The following is a 22,567-nucleotide window of genomic DNA, read 5'->3' as shown; positions in this document are numbered from 1 at the left end:
CAAAAAGGTCAAGATCATAAGGGCAAAGGCTAAGGAATTATTCCAGACAAAGGAGACTAAAGTAATGTGACAACACAATGAGAGATTCTGAATTGGGGGAAAATTTCTACAAGGGACATTATTTGGGCAATTGACAAAAATCTGAATATAAACTATATTATAATAATGTTAAATTTTCTGAAATTGATCACTATATTGTGATTATGTAAGAAGATATCTTTGTTAAGGGATACATACTGAAATAGAGCTAAGGTATTACTGTCTATAAATTACTCCCAAATAGTTCTGCAAAAAATTAAAAGTAAATAAACATTAAATAATATATAAAGGATAAGCCAGATAGGCTCACCAGTCATTAACATTTCGCCCTAAGTGAAGGATTTATAAGTACTTGTACTATTCTTGAAACTTTCCTGTAGGTTAGAAATTTCTCAAAATAAAATGAAAGACAAATGGTATGTAGAAGAAGGTATTCCTCCCTAGTGCCTGACAAGTAGTCATCTACCCTTGTCTGAGTAACTCCAATCATATGAACATACTACTCCTTGAATGCAACCCAAGACAATATTACAATACACAGGACCCAAAGATCAACTCCTAGGCACTTGGTCAACTGGGGTCAACCTAGCTCTGGTCTAGATAAGATTACACAGATAAGATTACAATGTAACAGTTCTTTAGATACTTGAGTATGATTTTGCTGTGACAGTTCCTGTCTCTAGTGCATTACCCTACCATGTGGTTTCTGTTCTACCTATAGTCTTGGAGGGCTGTTAGATGCACTCCCTGAAGTCTGACCCATTTAAAGTGATATGCACAAATTATATCTGGCCAAGGTGATCTCATCAGAGCAGAATCAATTAAGTTTCTACTTCCATTTCCCAGGCTATCATCTTATTAGCTGACAAATCATAATGTCTGTGAGTCAACTAAACCCTTGTCCTTAGTGGATTTGGGTTTTGGGGAGTCAGTAGAACATGTCTTTATGATCAGCCCCACTAAATATCAACTTGTCAGGCTAAACTAACATTCCACTCTGTCAGGAAAACCTCAGTTTCAGGTTCTCATCTTGCTACAATTAAAACAACAGGACAAGGGCGCCTGGCTGGCTCAGTCAGCAGAGCACAATTCTTTTCAGGGTCATGAATTTGAGCCCATGTTGAGCACAGAGATTACTTAAAATAATAAAATAAAATGACAGGACATGGTCAAGAACAGGACCTCATCCTCCCACTTAGATCACAATATATTAAAGGGCAGGATCACATCTAACATGTGCAATCTCCCAAAAAAAAAAATCACATAATACAGAGCCTTACAGAAGATGTTTTATGTTGATATGCTTATTCATTTTAAATGAAAGGGTTTTATTTTAAAACCAAGAGTGAGTTAAGACAGTGACTTAAGGATGTCTGACAAGCAAACATCATTTTAATGGGAAAACAAGAGAATATTTTAGTTTTCAAGGACAACTGGAAAGTCGTAAAAAGATACTGGTTTTTACATAAAAATAATTAAATTGATGGGTATTAAAGAAGGCACATACTGAATGGAGCACTGGGTGTTATACGTAAACAATGAATCATGGAACACTACAGCAAAATAATAATAATTAAGAAATAAATACCGTTTAGATACAAAATTATCTTGCCTTTCTCTGAATTACAAAGCAAAGAAACACAAGATACGTGCTTTTTATTATAAAGTAGAAAGTAAGAAATCTTCTCTAGCATAGAAATACTACCAAAATTAATTACAGCAAAGCCATGGCCATTCAGAGGATAGCCTAACATATGACAGTTTCCCAATGTAAGCACCAAAATATGTTTTATTCTATCTTAGAGAAACTGCTCTAAGTTACTGCAGATTCATATCTTATTTAACACAGTTTAATATCTGAAGTTCCTAGCTATGATGCTGATTCATCAAGAAATTACTGTGGGCCGTTGTACTTCAATGCAGTCATCAGGATAACGGAACTGGCCAGAATGGTCTTCCCCAACATCAAACAGCTCCCAAAAGCTGTACCTCTCACAGCTTCTCTGTCCCGCACTTCATCAGGATGCTTCTGCAGCCCACTAGCCATACTTCTTCTCATGTCTCATTTTCTACTTCTAATTTTGTTGAAGATTTGATCATACAACATTATGACAAGTTTTAAAAACCTGTTTAAGTTTTAAAGCTGTGAGGAAACTCAAAACAATTTTGTGTCTAATCAAGGACTCCAAGATCATATTATCTTTAGAGTATAAGTTCAATTTAGTCTATTTTGGCATCCCAGAACCTATTTCTACTTATATTCTGGACATTGCCTATCATTAAAGTAAATAATATTTATGTTAAGATCCATAATATTTACCTTCAAGCATGTTTCTGATTTCTTTGTCATAAGTGACTTCTTTTGCTGTCTGTCCACTCCCATTAACAACAGTAGCATCTGCATTATATTCTAAAAGAAGCATTACCAACTCCTAAAAAAGCAGAGAAACTGTTTTTAGCTATTAAACTAAGACTTTATTGCATTATAGCCCTTTTCCAAATTACTAATTACTATCAAGCTTCTATAATAGAGACAAGTACCACAGGAATCTGATTTAAGCACATCAGTTATGTGTACAGTAGGTGAATACAGTAAGGAACTACAGTAAACTCAATATAGCCCACCCTTGTACAACACAGGTTTGAACACTGTAGGTCCACTTATACGCAGATTTTCTAAATAAATACAACACAGTACTGTAAGTGTATTTCCTCTTACGATTTTCTTAGTACACTGTCCTTTCTCTACCTTCCTTTATTGTAAGGATAGAGTATATAATACATGTAACATACAAAATACGTGTTGATTAACTGTTTATGTTATTGGTAAGGCTTCCAGTCAACAGTAGGCTATTAGTAGTTAAGTTTTGGGGGAGCCAAAGTTACATGTAAATTTTCAACTGTGTGGGGCTCAGTGCCCCTCACCCGTGTCGTTCAAGGGTCGACTGTACTACAATTCAACTAACTGTAATAACTGATGATTGCCTAAACAACTGCCAACCCACAGTTAACAGAAACAACTTCTATAATTGATTTTTTAAGTAAATCATCTGTTTTACCAAATTGGTTCATGTAGTTAAACTAAATGTATAAGTTAATAAAGCCATTATTAAAATTATAGCTGATAATACATTTAACATTATTCCTACGATGCCTATTTAAAAAAACCTAGGTCTGTTAGGGAAATTATTTTTTTTCAATATCTGATTTAAGATATAGAACATCTTCTGATGTGATATAGACTGACAGGATATACCACCAAAAGAATGGTTTATAATGAAGCAAACGATTTCAAGTAAATATTCAAGAAACTGTATCATTCATATTTACTCTAAGCAGTTAAATGCTTTTAGAAATTTCAAGCTAATTGGTAATGTATGTAAGTCCAGTATCACTGGTGTGCAGTTCATTGATACAACTTAACAGGGCAGTAGAAATGCAGAAGAATGCAGATTTTCAGGAGATTATTAGAGATTTGATGTTTAATGTTACTGGAATGTATAGCACTCAGGGACGGGACGGTGGTAACACGTCTGCTTTCGTTCTACACGAGGGCAAGATGAATGAAACACAGTGCTATTCTGTCATATTGACTCTGCACAGATACATAGGAAGTGACATCCTGTGTCATTGCATGTTACGTTTCCCCCATGAGTTACATATTTACTTTGGGTCAAAAAATTTCCTATGTTCTTTCCAAAAATGTTTTTGTACTAAGAAATGCCTAAATACAATCTAAAAAATACAGAAAGTAGAAAACAAAATACTCATTGTCCTAGTCATTATATGACTACCATAAACATTTTGGTGTATTTCTTTCTAATTACTTTCCTATGCATAAGTTTGAGACTTTTTAATATGTATTCATTTTAGAGAAAGCACAAGTGGGGGGAGGGGCAGAGGGAGAGAATCTTCAAGCTGACACCCTGCTCAGTGTGGAGCCCGCTGCAGGGCAGGGCTCAATCTCACAACCCATGAGATTACCACAAGCCTAAACCAAGAGTCAGACACTTAACTAAGAATGAACCACCCAGGCACCCCTGAAGCTTTCTTTAAACATAATTTTATTCATATGACAGTTGCTTTTGTTATACCTTTTACCTAATATATCATGTATTTTCCAGCATATTATATAGTATCTATGTAACAGTCTATATACTTCTTACAGCTGAATGTTATTCTATAAAATATATTACCACATTTAAGAATAGAAAAACGGTTAATATTTTAATAAAGTGAATTCTAATAAAACCTTAGTGTTTGCTATCATCTTTAGGGTAGCATTTTTGGGAGAAATGTTTTCATACTAGTAAAGTAAAACAACACACAGAATGATAGAAAATATTTACAAATCATGTATCAGATAAGGGACCTGTATCCAGAATAAAGAACTTTTACAACTCAAAGAGATAGCCCAATTTAAAATTAGGCAAAGATAAAATGAACAATCAGAAAACAAAACTAAAACAATTCCATTTACAATGGCATCAAAAGAAATAAAATGCTTAGCAGTAAACAATGGAGGCAAAAGACTTGTACACTAAAACTATAAAACACGGCTGAAGGAAATTAAAAATGGCATAAGTGGGAAGACATCTAGCGCTCAGACAGTAAGACTTAAGACTTAATATTAAGATGTGACCACCACCCAAAACAATCTATAGATTTACTGCAATACCTATTAAATCCCCATGATACTTTTTCCAGAAATAGAAATCCCATCCTACAATTCATATGGACTCTCAAGGGACCCTAAAGAGCCAAACAGTATTAGGAGAAAAAAAAAATAAGTTGTAGATATCACACTGCCTGATTTCAAAACTTACCTCCAAGCTACGGTAATCAAAACTGTGGTAATGGCCTAAAGACATAATCTGGGTATGGACATTTTCCAAGTGTTTCATCTGTTAGATGAGGTATTAAATAGGTTGAGAAATAACATTCCTTAACTTAAATGTGCCATGTGGTACCAGACTTGAATAACCCTAATCTTTTTAAAGATTTTATTTATTTATTTGAGAGAGAGAGACACAGCGAGAGGGGAACACAAGCAGGGGGAGTGGGAGAGGGAGAAGCAGGCTTCCTGGCTGAGCAGGGAGCCCGATGTGGGGCTTGATCTCCAGACTCTGGGATCATGACCTGAGCCGAAGGCAGACACTTAACGACTGAGCCACCCAGGCATCCCAACCCTAATCATTTTTTAAGCAACTTTGAGATTTCATACGCTATACAATTTGCCCATCTAAAGTACACATCTTTTCGTTTATGTCCCTGCTAAGCAGGGAACCCAACGCAGGGCTCGATCTAAAGGCCCTGGGACCATGACCTGAGCTGAAGGCAAACGCCCTACCCGACTGAACCACCCAGGTGCTCACAAAATCCAAATTTTTACTGAAAAATATCAACAGAATTTCCTCTGAAAAATGATGCATGATTTCCTAAGATCATAATAAACTTAGAGCAAATTTAAGGCTAGATTTATATTTTAAAAAACAATTATTTCTAAACAAATGAAAGACATACTACTACTCGATAATTAACATTTACTATGTACCACTGTTCTAAAAGTTTTACTTTTATTAACTCATTTAAATTTTCACAAAAATCCTATATGGTAGGTCTATTATAATACCTCTTTTTAAAGATGGGAAATCTGAGGCACAGAGGTCAATATGTGTTATATACACTTATATGAAAACATCACAAAAAAGGTACAAAACCACCAAAAATTCAACAAAGTTCACTGTACAATGAAGCCCACCAGTCAGCAAGTCCTACTCCTGCTTACTGAACCTCTACAAGCTTTGAGAAATGTCACTCTTAAACATGAATTGATAGCCAATTACAACCAGATTTGAGATCTGATCAGCACAAAGGACAAAGATCAGACAGAAGGAAAAAAAAAAAAACGAGACAAAAATGAAGAAAACCTTATAAAGAACTAAAATAGCCTCAAAAAAGGAGATATTTCCTTGTAAACGAGAAATGAAGGCTTCAAAAAAGGGATATTCAGAAAAATAAAGGAGTCTTAAAAATTAACAGCAAATTAAATATTCAATAGAAAGACTGGAAGATGAATTTGAAGGTATCTTTCAAAAAATGGGGGGTCAGGTTGAGATACCTAAGAGGGAATATAGGTGGAAAAAAAGATAAAAGAATTAGAGAATCAGTGATAAAGGTCTTTTAACTGGTCACCTGGAATTCCAAAAAGATAAAACTGAATAGAAATGCACATGCACAGCCACGTGCAGATTTTTTTTTTAAAGAAGCAACTCACAAACTCTTAAAGATTTTTTTTTTCCTTTAAAAAAGATTTGAGAGCACGAGCACGTGAGCACAAGGGGGAGGGACAGAGAATTTCAAGCAGACTCCATGCTGAGCCACGCTGAGTGGGGTTCAATCCCACCACCGATGAGATCATGACCTGAGTCAAAACCAAGATTTGGATGCTCAACCAACTGAGCCACCCAGTCGCCCCTTAAAGATTGCTAAGATGTGCTAAACATTAACTGCTACATGTAAGGCAGAGACACATGATCAACGTAACTGAACACTTAGGTACCAGTCTCTGAAATTGCCACAAGAAAAGCCTGTTTCATAAATTAACTGGGACTTGCAAATTCCACGTGGGATTTAGAAAGCTGGAAAGTGCATATCCCCTTCTAGTTTAAAAAAAAGAGGAAAAAACAGATAATCTACAAAACGATTACTTTGTCTGAACCCAGAGAACTGATGGCATAGCAACCAACTACAGGCATATCATATTTTATTGGACTTTGCAGATCTTGTTTTTTCTTGTTTAACACAAGTTGAAAGTTCATGGCAATCCTGCATCCAACAAGTCCATCAGAACCATTTTTCCAACAGCACTAGCTTACTTTAAATTTCTGTGCTACATTTTGCTAATTCTCACTTTATATCAAACCTTTTCATTATTATTATATTTGATCAGTTTTGGGCCACCGTGAACCATGCCCACAGAAGAAAGCAAACTTATCAATAAATGTTGGGTGTGCTCTGACTGCTCCAGTGACCAGCCGTTCCCCATCTTTGTCTCCTGGGGCCTCCCTAGTCCCTGAGACACAATATTGAATTTTGGCCAATTAGTAACTCTACAATGACCTCTAGATGATCATTCAAGTGAAAGGAAGAGTCACACATCTCTCGCTTTAAATCAAAAGTCAGAAATGATTAAATTTAGTGAGGAAGGCATGTCCACAGCTGAGACAGGCTGAAAGCTAGGCTCTCGGGCCACACAGCCAAGTTGTGAGAACAAGGAAAAGTTCTTGAAGGAAATTAAGTGTTACTCCAATGAATAGAGTGATAAGAAAGTGAAACAGCCTTATTGCTAAGATGGAGAAAGTTTGAATGGTTTGGATAGAAGACCAAACCAAAGCCTTAATTCCCTTAAGCCAAAGCCTAATCCAGACGCTCTTCAATTCTGTGAAGGCTGAGAGAGGTGAGGAAGCTGCAGGAGCAAATTCTGATGCTAGCAGAGGTTTAAGGAAAGAAGCCGCCTCCATGACAACAAAGCGCAAGGTGAAGCAGCAAGTGCGGATGGAGAAGCTGCAGCCAGTGATCCAGAAGCTCTAGCTAAGATCATTAATGAGGGTGGTTACACTAAACAACTGATTTCTAATCTAGATGAAATAGCCTTAGCTAGACTTTCACAGCTAGAAAGAAGTCAATGCCTGGCTTCAAAGCTTCAAAAGACAGGCTGCCTCTGTTAGGGACTACTGCAGCTGGTGACTTTAAGTGAAGCCAATGTTCATTTACCATTCTGACAATCTTCGGGCCCTGAAGAATTATGCTAAATCTGCTCTGCCTGTGTTCTAGAAATGGAACAGCAAAGCCTAGATGACACTGTGTCTGTTTATAAATGGTTGACTAAATATTTTAAGACCACTGAGCTTAAATATTTGAGACACACTGCTCAGAAAAAGATTCCTTTCAAAATATTATTGCTCATTGACAACGCACCTGGTTATTACCCAAGAGCTTTGAGGAGGATGTACAATGAAGTTGAGGTTGTTTTCATGCCTGATAACACAACATCTATTCAGCCCATGGATCAAGAAGTAATTTCAACTCTCACGTCTTAGGACTCAAAATATACATTTCATAAGGCCATAGCTGTCACAGTGATTCCTTTGATCTGAGCAGAGTAAATTGAAAACCTTCTGAAAAGGGTTCACCATTGTAGATGACATTAAGAACATTTGCGATTCAAAAGAAGCAGCCAAAATACTATTAACGGTAATATGAGTTTGGAGGGGCACCTGGGTGGCTCAGTTGTTGGGCGTCTGCCTTCGGCTCAGGTCATGGTCCCAGGGTCCTGGGATCGAGCCCCACATCAGGCTCCCTGCTCGGCGGGGAGGCTGCTTCCCCCTCTCCCACTCCCCCTGCTTGTGTTCCCTCTCTCGCTATGTCTCTGTCAAATAAATAAAATCTTTAAAAAAAAAAATATGAGTTTGGAAGAAGGTGGTTCCAGCCCTCACGCATGACTCTGAGGGGTTCCAGACTTCAGTGGAGGAAGTCCCTGCAGATGCGGTGGAAACAGCAAGAGAACCAGCATTAGAAGTGGAGTCTGAAGATGTGACTGAATTGCTTCAAGCTCATGATAGAATTTTCACAGATGAAGAGTTTCTTCTTATGGATGAGCGAAGAGAATGGTTTCTTGAGATGGGATCTACTCCTGGGGAAGATGCTGTAAAGATTGTTGAAATAACAAAAGGTCTAGAATATTAAAATTAGTTGATAAGGGCAGGGTTTGAGAGGATTGACTCTAATTTTTAAAGAAATTCTACTGTGGGTAAAATGCTACCAAACAGCATCACATGCTAGAGAGAAATGGTTCATGAAAGTAAGAGTTCATCCATGTGGGAAAATTCATTTTGTTCTATTTTAAGAAAATAGCCACAGCCATCCCAACCTTCAGCAATCACCATCAACATGGAGGTTAGAACCCCACTAGCAAAAAAGATTATGACTCACTAAAAGCTCAGATGATGGTTAGCATTTTTTAGCAATACGGTATTTTTAAAGTATAAAGATTGTTTTGTTAGACGTAATGCTATTGCACATTTAATAGACTACAGTGTAAATGTAAATTTTACATGCATTAGGATACCAAAAAGTTCATGTGACTGACTTTGTTGTGATATTTGTTTTATTGAAGTTGCCTGGAAACAAACCAACAGTATCTTTGAGATATGCCTACAGTAAAATCTAAGGAAACTGCCCCAAAATAAGCACTGGCTCAACTATGGTAGAGATGGCAGTAAGACAGGGATTGCCAAACAAGCAGATAAAAGAATTCAACTGAAATTCTTAATGAAGTGCTACAGGCTGAAACACTAGCATGAGAACACAGAACCTCTGTGAACCACAGGCATAAGGGAAACTCTTACCCACCTGCAGACTCCTCCTGGTGCTTTAAAAAAAAAAAGGGGGGGGGGATTGAGGTTCAGGCAGTTGACCAGAGAAAGCCTTACCCTCAGTGGTGTAGGCCCAAAGGAGGGAGCTGCTCCTGCTGCAGAAAAGGCATAAAGCCCCCAAGCAAGCCTTTCTGCCTTATGTTATTCCTTAAAGAATAACACTGCTGTGAGAAGGGCAGCAAATCTTTCATCCTCAAGGCACACTGAAGATCCTTTCAACCAAGGAGGGACAGGAAACAATCAAGGATCCATGCCATGAAAGGTCTACTGTTACTGGAGGAGCAGGATCACTGATGAAGAACCATCTAAGAAGCCCCTGTCCCTTAAGCAGGGACACAAGGCCTAAGATGTAGGCTGGACCAGGACAACGCAACTCACTCTGTCTCCTCCTCTCACCCCAAGACTAGCAAGTACTGAGAACAAGCAAGAGTAGTCCATTAATGGTGGAGAAGCAACAGCATGAAAGAGAAATGCTCTCTGAAGCACAAGGCACACCAGGAAGACCAAAAACATGGGGTGAAGCAGGAACATACAAAAAAAAAAAAAATCCTCCAGAAAAAAATCAGCCTGCAACTTATGCAGAGCCAATACTGAATTTGGAAACAGAAATTTGAAGCCAGTGGTGCACTGAAGGTAACCATGGCAACAAAACCCAAGCTCAGATCTACCCTAGACTAGACTGATTCAACTTCCCACACTAAGAGGTATGCCCATTTCTAGGCCCAACACTACTTACCTTTGTCTCTACTAGCTTACACACAGTTTAACATCCCACAAAAAGTTACCACACAAAAAAACAGAAAAATGTCAAGAGACACTGTCAAGAGACAAAGTGATCAACAGAATGACACAGAAATGACCAAGATGTTGAAATGATCAGATAGAGAACTTAAAATAACTATGATTACATTAAAAGGTCTAGTGGAAAAGGCAGACTACACATAAAGGAAAATGCTAGAAATAAAATTCACAGTAACAGAAATAAGGAATGCCTTCAATGGTATCAGTAGACATCAGTACACTGGTCAGGAAAGATCAGTAAACCTGAAGACAGTATTTGGCTAATCGCTACTGACCTAAGAGGAAAAAGTGGAGAGAGGGAGAGGAATGGAACAGAAAAAAGAAACAGAACTAAGCACCCAGTGGCTGTGGGATGATGTCAGCCTAACAAATGTGTATTAAGCTACTGAAGAATTTGTATGATGTGGCAGCTTCTCAATCCAGCAAAAACGAGTAAAAAAGAAAAAAAAAAAAGACAAAAGTAGTATCTGCCACCATATACCCATATAATTTGCCCTCAGGAATGCCATGTTGTTAGCCATTTCCATAACTGTCTGCAGGCCAGTCCTCCTGACCTTGCCCCTCTGAACTCACTGCTCAGTACTGTAATTGCATCCACCTGGCTTCTGTTTAGGTGCTACACCTCCAGGCCTCTGATGTTTCAAGGTCCTATGACGCACTGCATATCCCACGGCCATTGGTGAACCATCGATGAAACCAGTGTCATTTCCCAATGGCAGCCCTAGACTTCAGAGGATAATCTTCAATAAGGTTCTTGATGATCGTGGGTGCCTTTTCCACCAGTCATTTCTTCCCGCTTTGGTAAATGACGTATCCTCTAAGGCCTTCCAGGCACAAAATCATCCGGTATGATCTTATGTACTATGTCCAATCTGGCAAGCTATTTAAAACCTTCTACTCTCTGCAGTGGCATTTCTGGCTTTTTGACATCTATAGGGGGCCACTGCCTTGTGTATGCTGCTAGGACTAACCAAGTAAAAACAATTCATACCATCAAAAAAGTCAATAATGGTCAGAAGCTGAAGACAGTCGCTGAAGAAGTCATGACACTTGGTCCAGTTTTTGGAACTGAATCAATTTTGGACTGAAAACTATTAAAGGAGAGACCAGATTCTGGAAGGAGATTTTGCAACACCAAACCAAATGTACACAGCCACGAATTTCCTAGACTATTCCCAAAGGGACTAATGACAATTTACTCAAGTAACTACACTGGGGAAAAAGGAATATCTGAACATTTCAGAAATTGTTAAATATAAGGTTCAAGTTGACACTGATGCCAGGAGACCCCAAAGTGTCATCTGCCTCCTCACTTAGAAAGGGGACATACAGGGGCGCCTTGGTGGCTCGGTTGGTTAAGCGACTGCCTTCGGCTCAGGTCATGATCCTGGAGTCCCGGGATCGAGTCCCATATCGGGCTCCCTGCTCGGCAGGGAGTCTGCTTCTCCCTCTGACCCTCTTCCCTCTCGTGCTCTCTATCTCTCATTCTCTCTCTCTCAAATAAATAAATAAAATCTTTAAAAAAAAAAAAAAAGAAAGAAAGGGGACATACAGGAAGGTGAGATAATAAATGAAACCTTGGCCCAGATCTGGCTCACAGTACATGCACTGGGTCCACAATCACATCCAGTAGTCACCCCCGCATCAGGCCATGAATACATAATTGGAATAGACACACTTAGTTCTTGGCAAAGTTTCATATGGCTTCCTTGGTCTATAGGGTAAGGACCAAATGAAAGGACCAAAATTGCCCTCCCCCGCCCCATTGCCAAGATAAATCAAAACTAATATTCCACATGGGTTGGAATGGCAGAAATCAGTGCCATCTTTAAAAACCTCAAAACGCAGGGGCACCTGGGTGGCTCGGTCAGGTAAAGTATCTGATTCGTGATCTCAGCTCAGGCCTTAATTTCAGGGTCGTGAGTTCAAGCCCCACACTGGGCTCCTCATTGGGCATGGAGCCTACTTTAAAAACACAGAAAACCTCAGAATGTAGAGTTGATGGTCCCTATCATATTTCCATTTAATTCACCAGTCTAACACTACAAAAACCAGATAGAATGTAGAGGATGACAGTGGACTTTCATAAATTCAAATAGCCCCAATGATAGTCACTCTGCAAAACATGCTATCTTTGCCAGAGCAAGTTAATACTAACTAAGGACACGGGACACAGCAACTGACTCTCTTTCCCAATTAGGAAAAAAAGATCAAAACCAGTTTGTAGTCTCATAGACAAAGTATACATTTACAGTTTTGCCTCAGAGCCATTTGGCCATCCTGCAGACCATCACACTGGTTGACTTTACCAATGACATCATGTTAATAAAACCAGATGAGTAAGAAGAGACTAGAATGTTGAAAGCCTTGGTAAGACATAATGCTCCAAGAAGTAGAAAATAAATCTTAGGAAGAATTCTGGGACTATGTCATGTTAGTAACTTTTTAAAGGTTCAGTGGTCTGGCTAATGCCAGGACATTGTCTCCAAAGTAAAGAACAACTATTCCATCTTGCACTTCCCAAACCAGAGAAGGAAGCACAATGCCTGACTGGCTTCTTCAGGTTCTGGGGCAGCAGAATCCACACCTAAGGGTAATGCTGTGATCCATATGCCAGGAGAGGAGTAAGGGTGCCTGAACACTCAGCTCCTATATCAAAGGAGAGGCAAGAAGAGTCACCATTTTAGCAGAGGTAACTGAACTTGAACATCAGAAGAAAGGACTCTACACAATGGGGAAATGGAGTATATCTGGCATGCAAATGATACACTTAGGTGTCTCTTGGTATTCCCTGATCCAGTTTTGACAATAAATGAGCAAGTGTGGAAACCCCAAGCTTAGGAAGGGCAGGGCCTTCTCAGATCTCCAGTGATGAGGGCCTGAGTCACAGCACTGGTAAGTCATGAAGACCAGATGTGCTAGCCAAGGGGAGGGTATATCTAGAATGGACAGTAGAGGAGGGAGAAGAGGATTCAGTGGTGGCCTAAAGGTCAACTACAGCAACAGGGGCTATAGTCTGCCCCACTATCCTTCCTCCTCTATGTTTCTCCTAGGGGGAGAGGCCCACTGAAACCCTGAAGGGGCTGTGCCCAGAAGCCTATAAAGAGGTGAATGTGAGAATAAAGGGTGGGCTGTGGTCGAAGCTGTGCTGCACAGTCCAGCCCCGCCCTGAGGAATAAAGGACTTAGTACCCTAGATGCTGGGAGTGCCCAGGAGGCAGCCACTGCCTTTAGTCACTCCAGGGATCACCTCAGCTGAAAAGGGCTGCTTCAAACAAGTTCACGTCCCTTCCCAGGCAGCCTGTACCCACTGACTGACCATCACCAGGGTTGAGCTCTCTCACCTCAAACTGGGACAGCTCTGAAGGGTCACCTCTCCTGCAGAGCTCCCTCCCAGTTGGCTGAGGTACCCCCTTGAGAATGCATCACAGCTCAACTTCAGCCTCTGCCCACTCCTGCTAGCCTCCCACCCTCCCACAAGTATGATCCCAAAGCACTCCAATTAATCTGTTGCACACTCATCTCCAGCTCAGCTGGCTTCCTGGGAAGCCCAAACTGTGAGAGATGGCAATGTTTATGCCTATATTTCAGGGTTGTCATTCTCTATTAAATGAAACAATACATATCAGGTCATTTGAGCAGTGCCTGATACAGAGTAGGCATTTAATACATAAGCATGAGATGGTAATTTAGGGAGCAAGATAGATAAACTTATATAAACCTCGGGATTATATGTAACTTCTATATGCCAGGTGACAAATACATAATTTCTGAGGCACACAACATAGGAAGAATTCATTTTAGGTATATTCTCAGTTCTGCTAGAAAATAGTAAGTCAACACAAGGGTCAGTACCGCAATCTAATTATTTACTGTATCGATTGTATCCTTATTCTTTAATGATCATTAAAGATGTAAAAACTTAGAAGAACAAATGCTAAGCACATCTAAAAATTTTGGTATGTTAATTTTTACTAACTAACACTAGGGGTCACTAATTACCAAGAAAAGCCCAAAGGCCCTTCACAAAATTTGGGGAGGATTTTATATATTCCAAAGGACAAGAACGTAAAGTGCTTTAATAACAAACCAAACCCCTTTTCAACTCATTCTAGTTATTAAATCACAGACTCTCACTACCATATTTTAAATTATATTCATGGTAAAGGATCACATCAGAACAAGATAATTGGATTCCTTTCATAAGCACAATTAGAAAACTTTCTGCAAAATTCAATCATGTTTAAATATTAAGCACATAAATTTTTAAAGTTTCCTGTGTGAGGTACCCATTTAGCTTCAGCTAAGTTTTCTAATGCAAGAGATAATATGATATATATGCTAATGCTTGAATCAAACTAAGGTCCAATTTAGCATAGTCTCATGTTTGAAGTTCAAGAATCCATCAGAAATGGACAAATACGGGAAGAACCAAGTACAGAAAAATGAGCTGATCTGATGTAGGTATTTAGATACGGGCAGAATGACATGTGCTGTACTTGTCAAAAATACAAAAACCGAAATGTGTTAATTCCTTGAAAGCAAGATTAATGCAATCTAGTAGTAAGACATGCACAACAGTAACTACCAAGTAGAAGATGAAGAAAGTGATGTAATATGCCTAGGAAATCTGGAAAGGCATAGCTTTCTTCCAGCTGCAGCAAGTGAGGAAAGAATTTATGGAGACAGCATCTGAGCTGCACTCTCAAGAATGCCATCTCATCCCCCATGGTCCAGGTCTACCCAGAGAACTTGCTTACACAGAAGAAAAACGAGCAGTGCAGGGTTATGAAGGTAAAGAGCAAGCAGTTTGCGTACGGATCGGGCAAATTAAACTATCTGCAGCTCATTTTTGAAACCCATAAAGTATAGCAACTTACCCACTACCTTTATTCTTTACTGTAAAAGGTACATGTTTCTCAACTTTAGCAAGATTCTATATCTGATTCACAAGCATCAACATATGAGCAGATAGGGTGTAATGGTGTAAAATGCACTAAATCAAACATGCTTATTAAGCACATACTTACAAGGTTCATTCATGGTAATTTATACAATTAGTTAAATCTCAGAATAAAAAGTGTGAAACAATATAATAAATTTATTGACTTGAGATAAATGCACATAAATCTTAGTATAGGATTTTAAAATAATCTTTAGGGATATTAAACTATGGTCGGTAATCAAATAAACCTTCTATCATACATAGTTCATTTCCAGATCAAATAATTGGAAAAAAATCAGGAAAGGGGGTTAAAGCAATTTTTGTCTAGGGTGGTGTGAAGAGATAGAGAACTGTTATCCTGAAAAAGGAGTGTAAAACTAATCAAAACTCATCATTTCATGGTGCTGGAAGTTCAGTAAAGACAAACAACAAATTGAGAGGCATATTCAATGGAACTAGAATGTCAGGAGAGCTCATCAGGCATCTTTAGCCTTGAAGCAGCAGGCTATTCCCAACCCTCACTCACCCCCAATTCCTAATACCATCATATTGGGGGGATAGGGTTTCAACATATGAATTTTAGGGGGACACATTCAGTCTGTAACAGAAACCATGCTAAAACATTAAAACAATTTTTAGAAAAAGAGGAGAGCTATCAGCAGGCCTGGCATATTCCAGATTTCACAGATGAAGGCCAGACAAATTAATAAAAAAAGAACAAAACAAAGTGGACAAGTCAGAACTGAGTTGCTAAATGCATTATAAAAAATGTCCAGTTTTAAATAAAAACTTGTCAGACATGCAAAAAAACAAGACACCCATAATGAGAAAACTGCAGATAACAGAAACGGACTGACAGTGGTCCTGTACCTGTAGCAGATAAAGAGTACAAAACTGCTATTATAAGTATGCTTAAAAAGTTTAATATCCAGAGGAATTAAAATTTTACACTAAAGAATATTTGTGTAACACAAAAGGCGGCAGTAAAGGAGGAACAAAACAAAAAACCTGAGACATATAGAAAACAAATACAAAATCAACGATAAAAACCAAAAATTATTAACTAAATGTGAATAGACTAAAAACACTAAATCAAAAGGCAGAAACTGAGAGACTAAATAAAAACACAACTGAACAGGTGGCCAACAGACACACGAAAAGATGCTCAACATCAATCATCATCAGGGAAACGCAAATCAAAACTACAATGAGATATCACTTCACACCCATCAGAATGGCTAAAATCAAAAAGACAAGAAACAAATGCTGGCGAGGATGTGGAGAAAAAGGAACCCCCATGCACTCACTGTTGGTAGTAATGTAAATTGGTACAGCCACTGTGGAAAACACTATGGAGGTTACTCAAAAAAATTAAAAATAGGAATACCAGATGATCCAATAATTCCACTATTGGGCATTTACCCAGGGAAAATGAAAACATTAACTCGAAAAGATGTACCCTTACGTTTACTGCACCATTCTTTACGATAGTCAAGACATGGAAGCAACCTAAGAGCCCACAGTAGACGAATGGATAAGGAAGATGTGTTACACACACACACACACACGCACTCGCGTGCGTGGAATATTACAAAGCAATAAAAAAGGATGCAATCATGCCATTTGAGACAACATGGACCTAGAGAGTATTATGCTAAGTGAAATAAGTCAGACTGAGAAAGACAAATATGCTATGACTCCACTCATAAATGGAGTCTATAAAAAATGAACAAACAAAAAGCAGAATCAGAACTATAAATACAGAGAACTAATGATTACCAGAGGGGAACAGAGCTGGGAGGTGGGTAAAATGGGTGAAGGGGAAAGGGAGATACATGCCTCCAGTTATGGAATGAGTAAGTCACTGAAATATAAAGAACATAAGGAATACAGTCCATGATATTCTAATAGGGATGTAATGGGACAGATGGTAGCTACACTTGCTGTGAACATAGCCTAAGGTATAAACTTGTCAAATCACTGAGTTGTACACTTGAAACTCGTGTAACATTGTGTCAACTGTACTAAAAAAAAAAATCCCTCACACAATTGAATTATATGCTGTCCACAAGAGATACTTTATATTCAAAGCTAGATGTTGAAAATAAAAGTAGAAAAGATATATAATGCAACCAGTAACCATAAGACAGTTAGACTAGCTATATTATCATAAAACAAAATAAACTTTATGACAAGAAATGTTACTGAAGGCAAAAACATTTTGTAAGGATAAAAAGGTCAATGCATGAGGAAAATATACACTATGTAATATATTCCATATAACCCCATTACAAATGGATATGGGCCTAACAGGTCCCAAGATTCATAAAGCAAAAACTGACAAAATTGAAACTACACAATTCCAGAATTATAGCTAGATCTCAATACCACACTCTCAATATTTGCTAAAACAAAGTCAGTTACGTATATACGATTTGGACAACCCTTTCAAGTCACCCAATGGACATTTATAGAATGCTCCACCCCCAAAACAGAATATACGTTCTTTTCAAGCAAAGAACATTCTCCTAGATATAGCAAATGCTGTATCACAAGTTAATTCCTAATAAATTTTATTATTTTTAAGTGGGCTCCATGACAAGGCACTTGAACTCACAACCCTGATTGAGACCTGAGCTGAAATCATGAGTCAGACACTTAACTGACTGAACTACCCATGCACCCACCTAATTTTAAAAGAATTTCATATTCTTCAATAAATAAATGTTATCTGATCATAAGAGAAATAAGAAATCAACAATGGAAAGAAATTTGGAAAAACTTAAAATTGTTGCCAAATATGTGGCAGAAATACTTCTAAATAACCCTGACTTCCCTGTGGGTTAAAGAAGAAATCACAAAAATGTCAGGAAGTATCTTAAAATAAATGGAAACAAACACACAACATGTAAAAATGTATTGTGTATACAGCTAAAATGAAAATTTCTAGCTTTAGGGGCACCTGGGTGGCTCAGTCAGTTAAGCGTCTGCCTTTGGCTCAATTCATGATCCCAGAGTCCTGGGATCAAGCCCTGCATCGGGCTCCCTGCTCAGCGATAAGCCTGCTTCTCCCTCTCCCACTCCTCCTGCTTGTGTTCCCTCTCTCACTGTCTCTCTGTGTCAAATAAATAAAATCTTTAAAAAAAAAATCTCTAGCTTTAAATGCCTATACTAGAAAAGAACAAAGGACTCAAATCAATAAGCTAAGCCTTCATTTTAAGGGAAAAAATAGAAAATTAAAAAGCAGAAGAGACACATAAGAACTGAACAGAAATTAATGAAACAAAAATAAAGAATATCAATAAAATCATGTCAGTTCTTAAAGATCAACAAAATTGATAAATCTTTACCAAATTAACCAAGACAAAAAGATTACACAAATTAGCAAAAACAAATGAAATAGGGGCTATCATTACCAACCCTATAGATGTGAAAAATCACAGGAGAATATCAATAACTTTATGCCAAGAAATTAGACAACTTAGGTGAAATGGAAAAATATCCAGAAAGACAAAATAACCAAAGTAGACTCAGAAAGAAACAGAAAATCAGAACAGACCTACATATAGTAAGTTGTTTCAGTAATTTAAAATCTTCCCACACAGAAAGCCCAAGCATAGATGGCTTACCTGGTGAATTCTATCAAATATTTAAAGAATAATACCAATCCTTCACAAACTATTTCAGAAAACAGGAGAAAACAACACTTTCCAACTCATTCTGTAAGGCCAAGATCACCCTGTTACCAAAGTCAAATAAACAAATCTCAAGGAAACAAGACTATAAAGCAGTAGCTCTCATGAATACAGACCCAAAAATCCTTAACAAAATATTATCAGACAGAATCCAGCAACACATAACAATTATTATCCAATATCTAATGGGATTTACACAGGAATGCTTAATATCCCCAAATCAATTAATGTAATATATTAATAGATTAATGAAAAAAATCACATGATCATCTCAAAAGACAAAGGAATAGCGTCTGACGTCCATTCATGATAAAAACTTTCAACCAACTAGAAATATAGTAACACTTCCTCAACCTAATAAAGAGCATCTAAGAGAATCCCACAAATACCATACTTACCTGTAAAAGACTAGATACTGGGGCGCCTGGGTGGCTCAGTCGTTAAGTGTCTGCCTTTGGCTCAGGTCATGATCCCAGGGTCCTGGGATCGAACCCCACATCGGGCTCCCTGCTCTGTGGGAAGCCTGCTTCTCCCTCTCCCTCCCCCTCTTTCGCTGTGTCTGTCAAATAAATAATAAAAAAAAAAAGTCTTTAAAAAAAAAAAAAAGACTAGATACTATTCCCCTAGGATCAAAAAACAAGGATTTCTGCTCTCATCATATTTATTTAACAGTATACTAGGATCTAGTAAAATAAAGAGCAGGGGAAAAGCATCCAGACTGGAAAGGAAGAAGTACATTTGTCTTTATTTCAGATGTTACGACCCAGTGTATAGAAAATCCTATGGAATTTACAAAAACCTAACAAGTTCAGCAAGGACACAGTATCCTGTTCAGATCAACAACAAGGACACAAGATACAGATCAACAACAAAAGATCAACTTGTCTTTCTATATAGTTGCAACAAGAAATCAGAAAAGGAAATTAAAAGAAAAACTCCATTCAAAATATTATCAAAAAGAATTCAATGCCTGGAAATAAATTTAACAAGAGTATAAGATCTGTTGAAGTTGAAAACTTCAAAACATTGCCGGGAGAAATTAAAGATCTAAATAAAGGGACAGGTATTTCACATTCATGGATTGGAAGACTCAATATTGTTAAAGTGGCCATTCTTCCCAAATGGATCTATAGATTCTAGACAACACAACCTCAATCAAAATGCCAGTAGGTGCTTCTGTAGAAATTAACATGATCCTAAAATGTATATGGAAATACAAACTTTTTTTAAAGATTTATTTATTTGAGGGGGGTGTTTCACAGAGAGAATCTCAAACAGACTCCACACTGAGTGCAGAGCCCAATGCCGGGCTGGATTTCATGGCCCTGAGATCACAACCTGAGCCAAAACCAAGAGTCAGACGCTTAACCGACTGAGCCACCCAGGCGCCCCTGGAAATACAAACTTTTGACTGACAATAGCCAAGATCATTTAAATCACAGTTGGAAAACTCAGACCACCCAATATCAAAATTTAATTATAAAGCTACTGTAATAAAAGCAGTATAGTACTGATGTAACAATAGATATAGATCAAAGGAAGACAACAGAAAGTCTAGAAATTTATGGTCAATTCATTTCAACAAGGGTGCCAAGACAATGCAATAGGAAAAGAGTCCTTCTGGTAAAACAGTGAAAAGATTATAAAATGTGGTATAGCCATAAAATGGAATGTTATTCAGCCATAACATGGAAGAAATTACTGATACATGGATGCTATGGCATGGATAAACTTCAACAATATCATGCTAAATTAAAGAAGCCAGACACAAAAGTTTGTATGATTTCATTTATAAGAAATATCTAGAAAAGACAAACATCCTAGAGATAGAAAGCCAATCAGTGGTAGCCTGAGGCGAGGGAGAGCAGCAGGGAATGAACACAAACAGGCACGAGGAAGCTTTCTGAGCTGATGGAAATATTCTAAAACTGTATTGTGAGGGCTGCGCAACTGTGTAAATGTACCAAGAATCACTGAAATGTGCGCTTACCGGAGGTGAGTTTTATGCAACATAAAATTCTACCTCAGTGAACTGTTTTTTTTAAAAAGGAATAATCACGAGTTCCCCATCCCTAGAGGACAGAAACAGGGACTGAAGGAGCTCCTATCAGGATGCCAGAGTGGAAGAATCTGACCTCACTGTTGATTCTAAGAGCTTGTGGCCTTTTGACCCAAAGTGCTGGTTTATGTACTTCTTGTGGCTTTGCCCAGTTGCTACTCATAGGGTCCTAAACAACATGTGACTACTCTTCCAAATATTTCACTTGCAAACACTGAACATGGAATGTTTTCACCTTTCGTCCTGTAAAGGCAGCTCGATGAAGCGGTGTGTCTCCCATGTCATTCAATACATTCACTTCTGCACCAGCCTGACAAACATGAAAACTTTAGATATCTTCCACATGTCAAGAAATACACAAAGGTGAAAAGAATTCCTTAAAAAGATAAATATTTTTTAAAGAATTTATTTTTAAATAATCTCGACACCCAACGTGGGGCTCAAACTTAGAACCCTGAGATCAAGAGTTGCATACTCTACCAAATGAACCAGTCAGGCACCCCAAAAATACATTAAATATTTCAAAACTAAAATAATGTTAATATTCATTGGTTGTCACTACTAAAATTCAATTCAATTCATCATAAAACAGTAAAGCTTCCTGAAAGGTAAAATTCTGATGGGTAGAAGAGTAAAAAGCTATTTTCCTTCAAAAATGTACAGACCTTCACTCTACTTTACAAACCCCCATACTGAAAAAAGAACTGTCTGAATGAAATACCAAATTTTCTCCACCAACTTAGTAAGTTTTCAGTAAAGAAAAAGATCCCAATATTTAAACATACAGCCCAATTTTAAGACACAAAATAATTTCAGAAATACCAATGTGAAAAATTATCAGAGAACTGAAAAATGTGAGATCTTAAATCATATGGTGCTCATTAAGAGATTCTGGCATCATTTCTGAATTACTTAGGATGTGCTTTGGTTGTTTTTTTTTTTTTAACTGTTATATTAAAAACTAATATCTTCACATTAATTCATACATTCACTTTTGCAATTTTAAAAAGTCAGAAAAATCAAATGACAAAAAAAAAAAAACCCGAGTTTTAATTAATCACCAGGCTAACCTAATTCATGTACTTAGCAAAGAACAATTAAGTGTGTTACTGTTAAATAAGCCATTATGGTTAGTCGGCTTTTCTAAGCCTTTCACAATTTCCGTAACAGCAGTATTTATTTTATTCATTTAAAAATTAAAGCTATAAATATACCTTTAACAGATCCTGGACCACTTGTCTATGTCCAAAATAGCATGCCAGATGAAGAGGTGTCCAGCCTAAATTAGACTTACTTCTTCCTAAAAATGGAAAAATATAAGGCATTTTTGTTATTCAGATAATTTTATAATAAAATTTCTCTTTACCATGGTACTCCCATACACTGGCCAATCTCCCCTTCACAGTGCACTGCTGATGAATGAGAGGCAAGAGACAGGACATAGTAAGAAGTATAACAAGTATAATGGATTAGAACCCACAAGACCCAGATTCTGATGACACCTTCCTAACTCCACGTCCTCATTTTTAAAAGGGTGGTGGGAGGCGTCATGGGAGTTACATTCAAAGTAGATGATCTCTAGTTGGCTCCAC

The 22,567-nt window shown here is 37.8% G+C and overlaps 1 protein-coding gene across 8 annotated transcripts in view; it reads right to left on the bottom strand.

The window, feature by feature from the left end:
- The window catches only part of OSBPL1A (oxysterol binding protein like 1A), a 231,462-nt gene that overhangs the window by 163,388 nt on the left and 45,507 nt on the right, over positions 1–22,567 (bottom strand). For 6 of the 8 annotated variants that reach the window (XM_025886552.2, XM_073898392.1, XM_073898396.1 and 3 more), the window contains 3 exons: positions 22,190–22,275; positions 21,211–21,285; positions 2,360–2,471 (listed from right to left, as the gene is read on the bottom strand). In XM_025886552.2, the coding sequence (XP_025742337.1) occupies positions 2,360–2,471; positions 21,211–21,285; positions 22,190–22,275 (273 nt within the window). Of the gene's footprint in view, positions 1–2,359; positions 2,474–21,210; positions 21,286–22,189; positions 22,276–22,567 lie in introns of those variants that run through there. The other 2 variants (XM_073898394.1, XM_025886556.2) reach the window with 2 other exon arrangements.

This window comes from Callorhinus ursinus, unplaced genomic scaffold (genome assembly GCF_003265705.2).
Source record: "Callorhinus ursinus isolate GAN/ISIS: 27379988/994484 unplaced genomic scaffold, GSC_fseal_2.0 scaffold11, whole genome shotgun sequence".
In the NCBI taxonomy this organism is placed as follows: Eukaryota; Metazoa; Chordata; class Mammalia; order Carnivora; family Otariidae; genus Callorhinus; species Callorhinus ursinus.
This window is presented reverse-complemented; position numbering and strand designations above follow the sequence as displayed.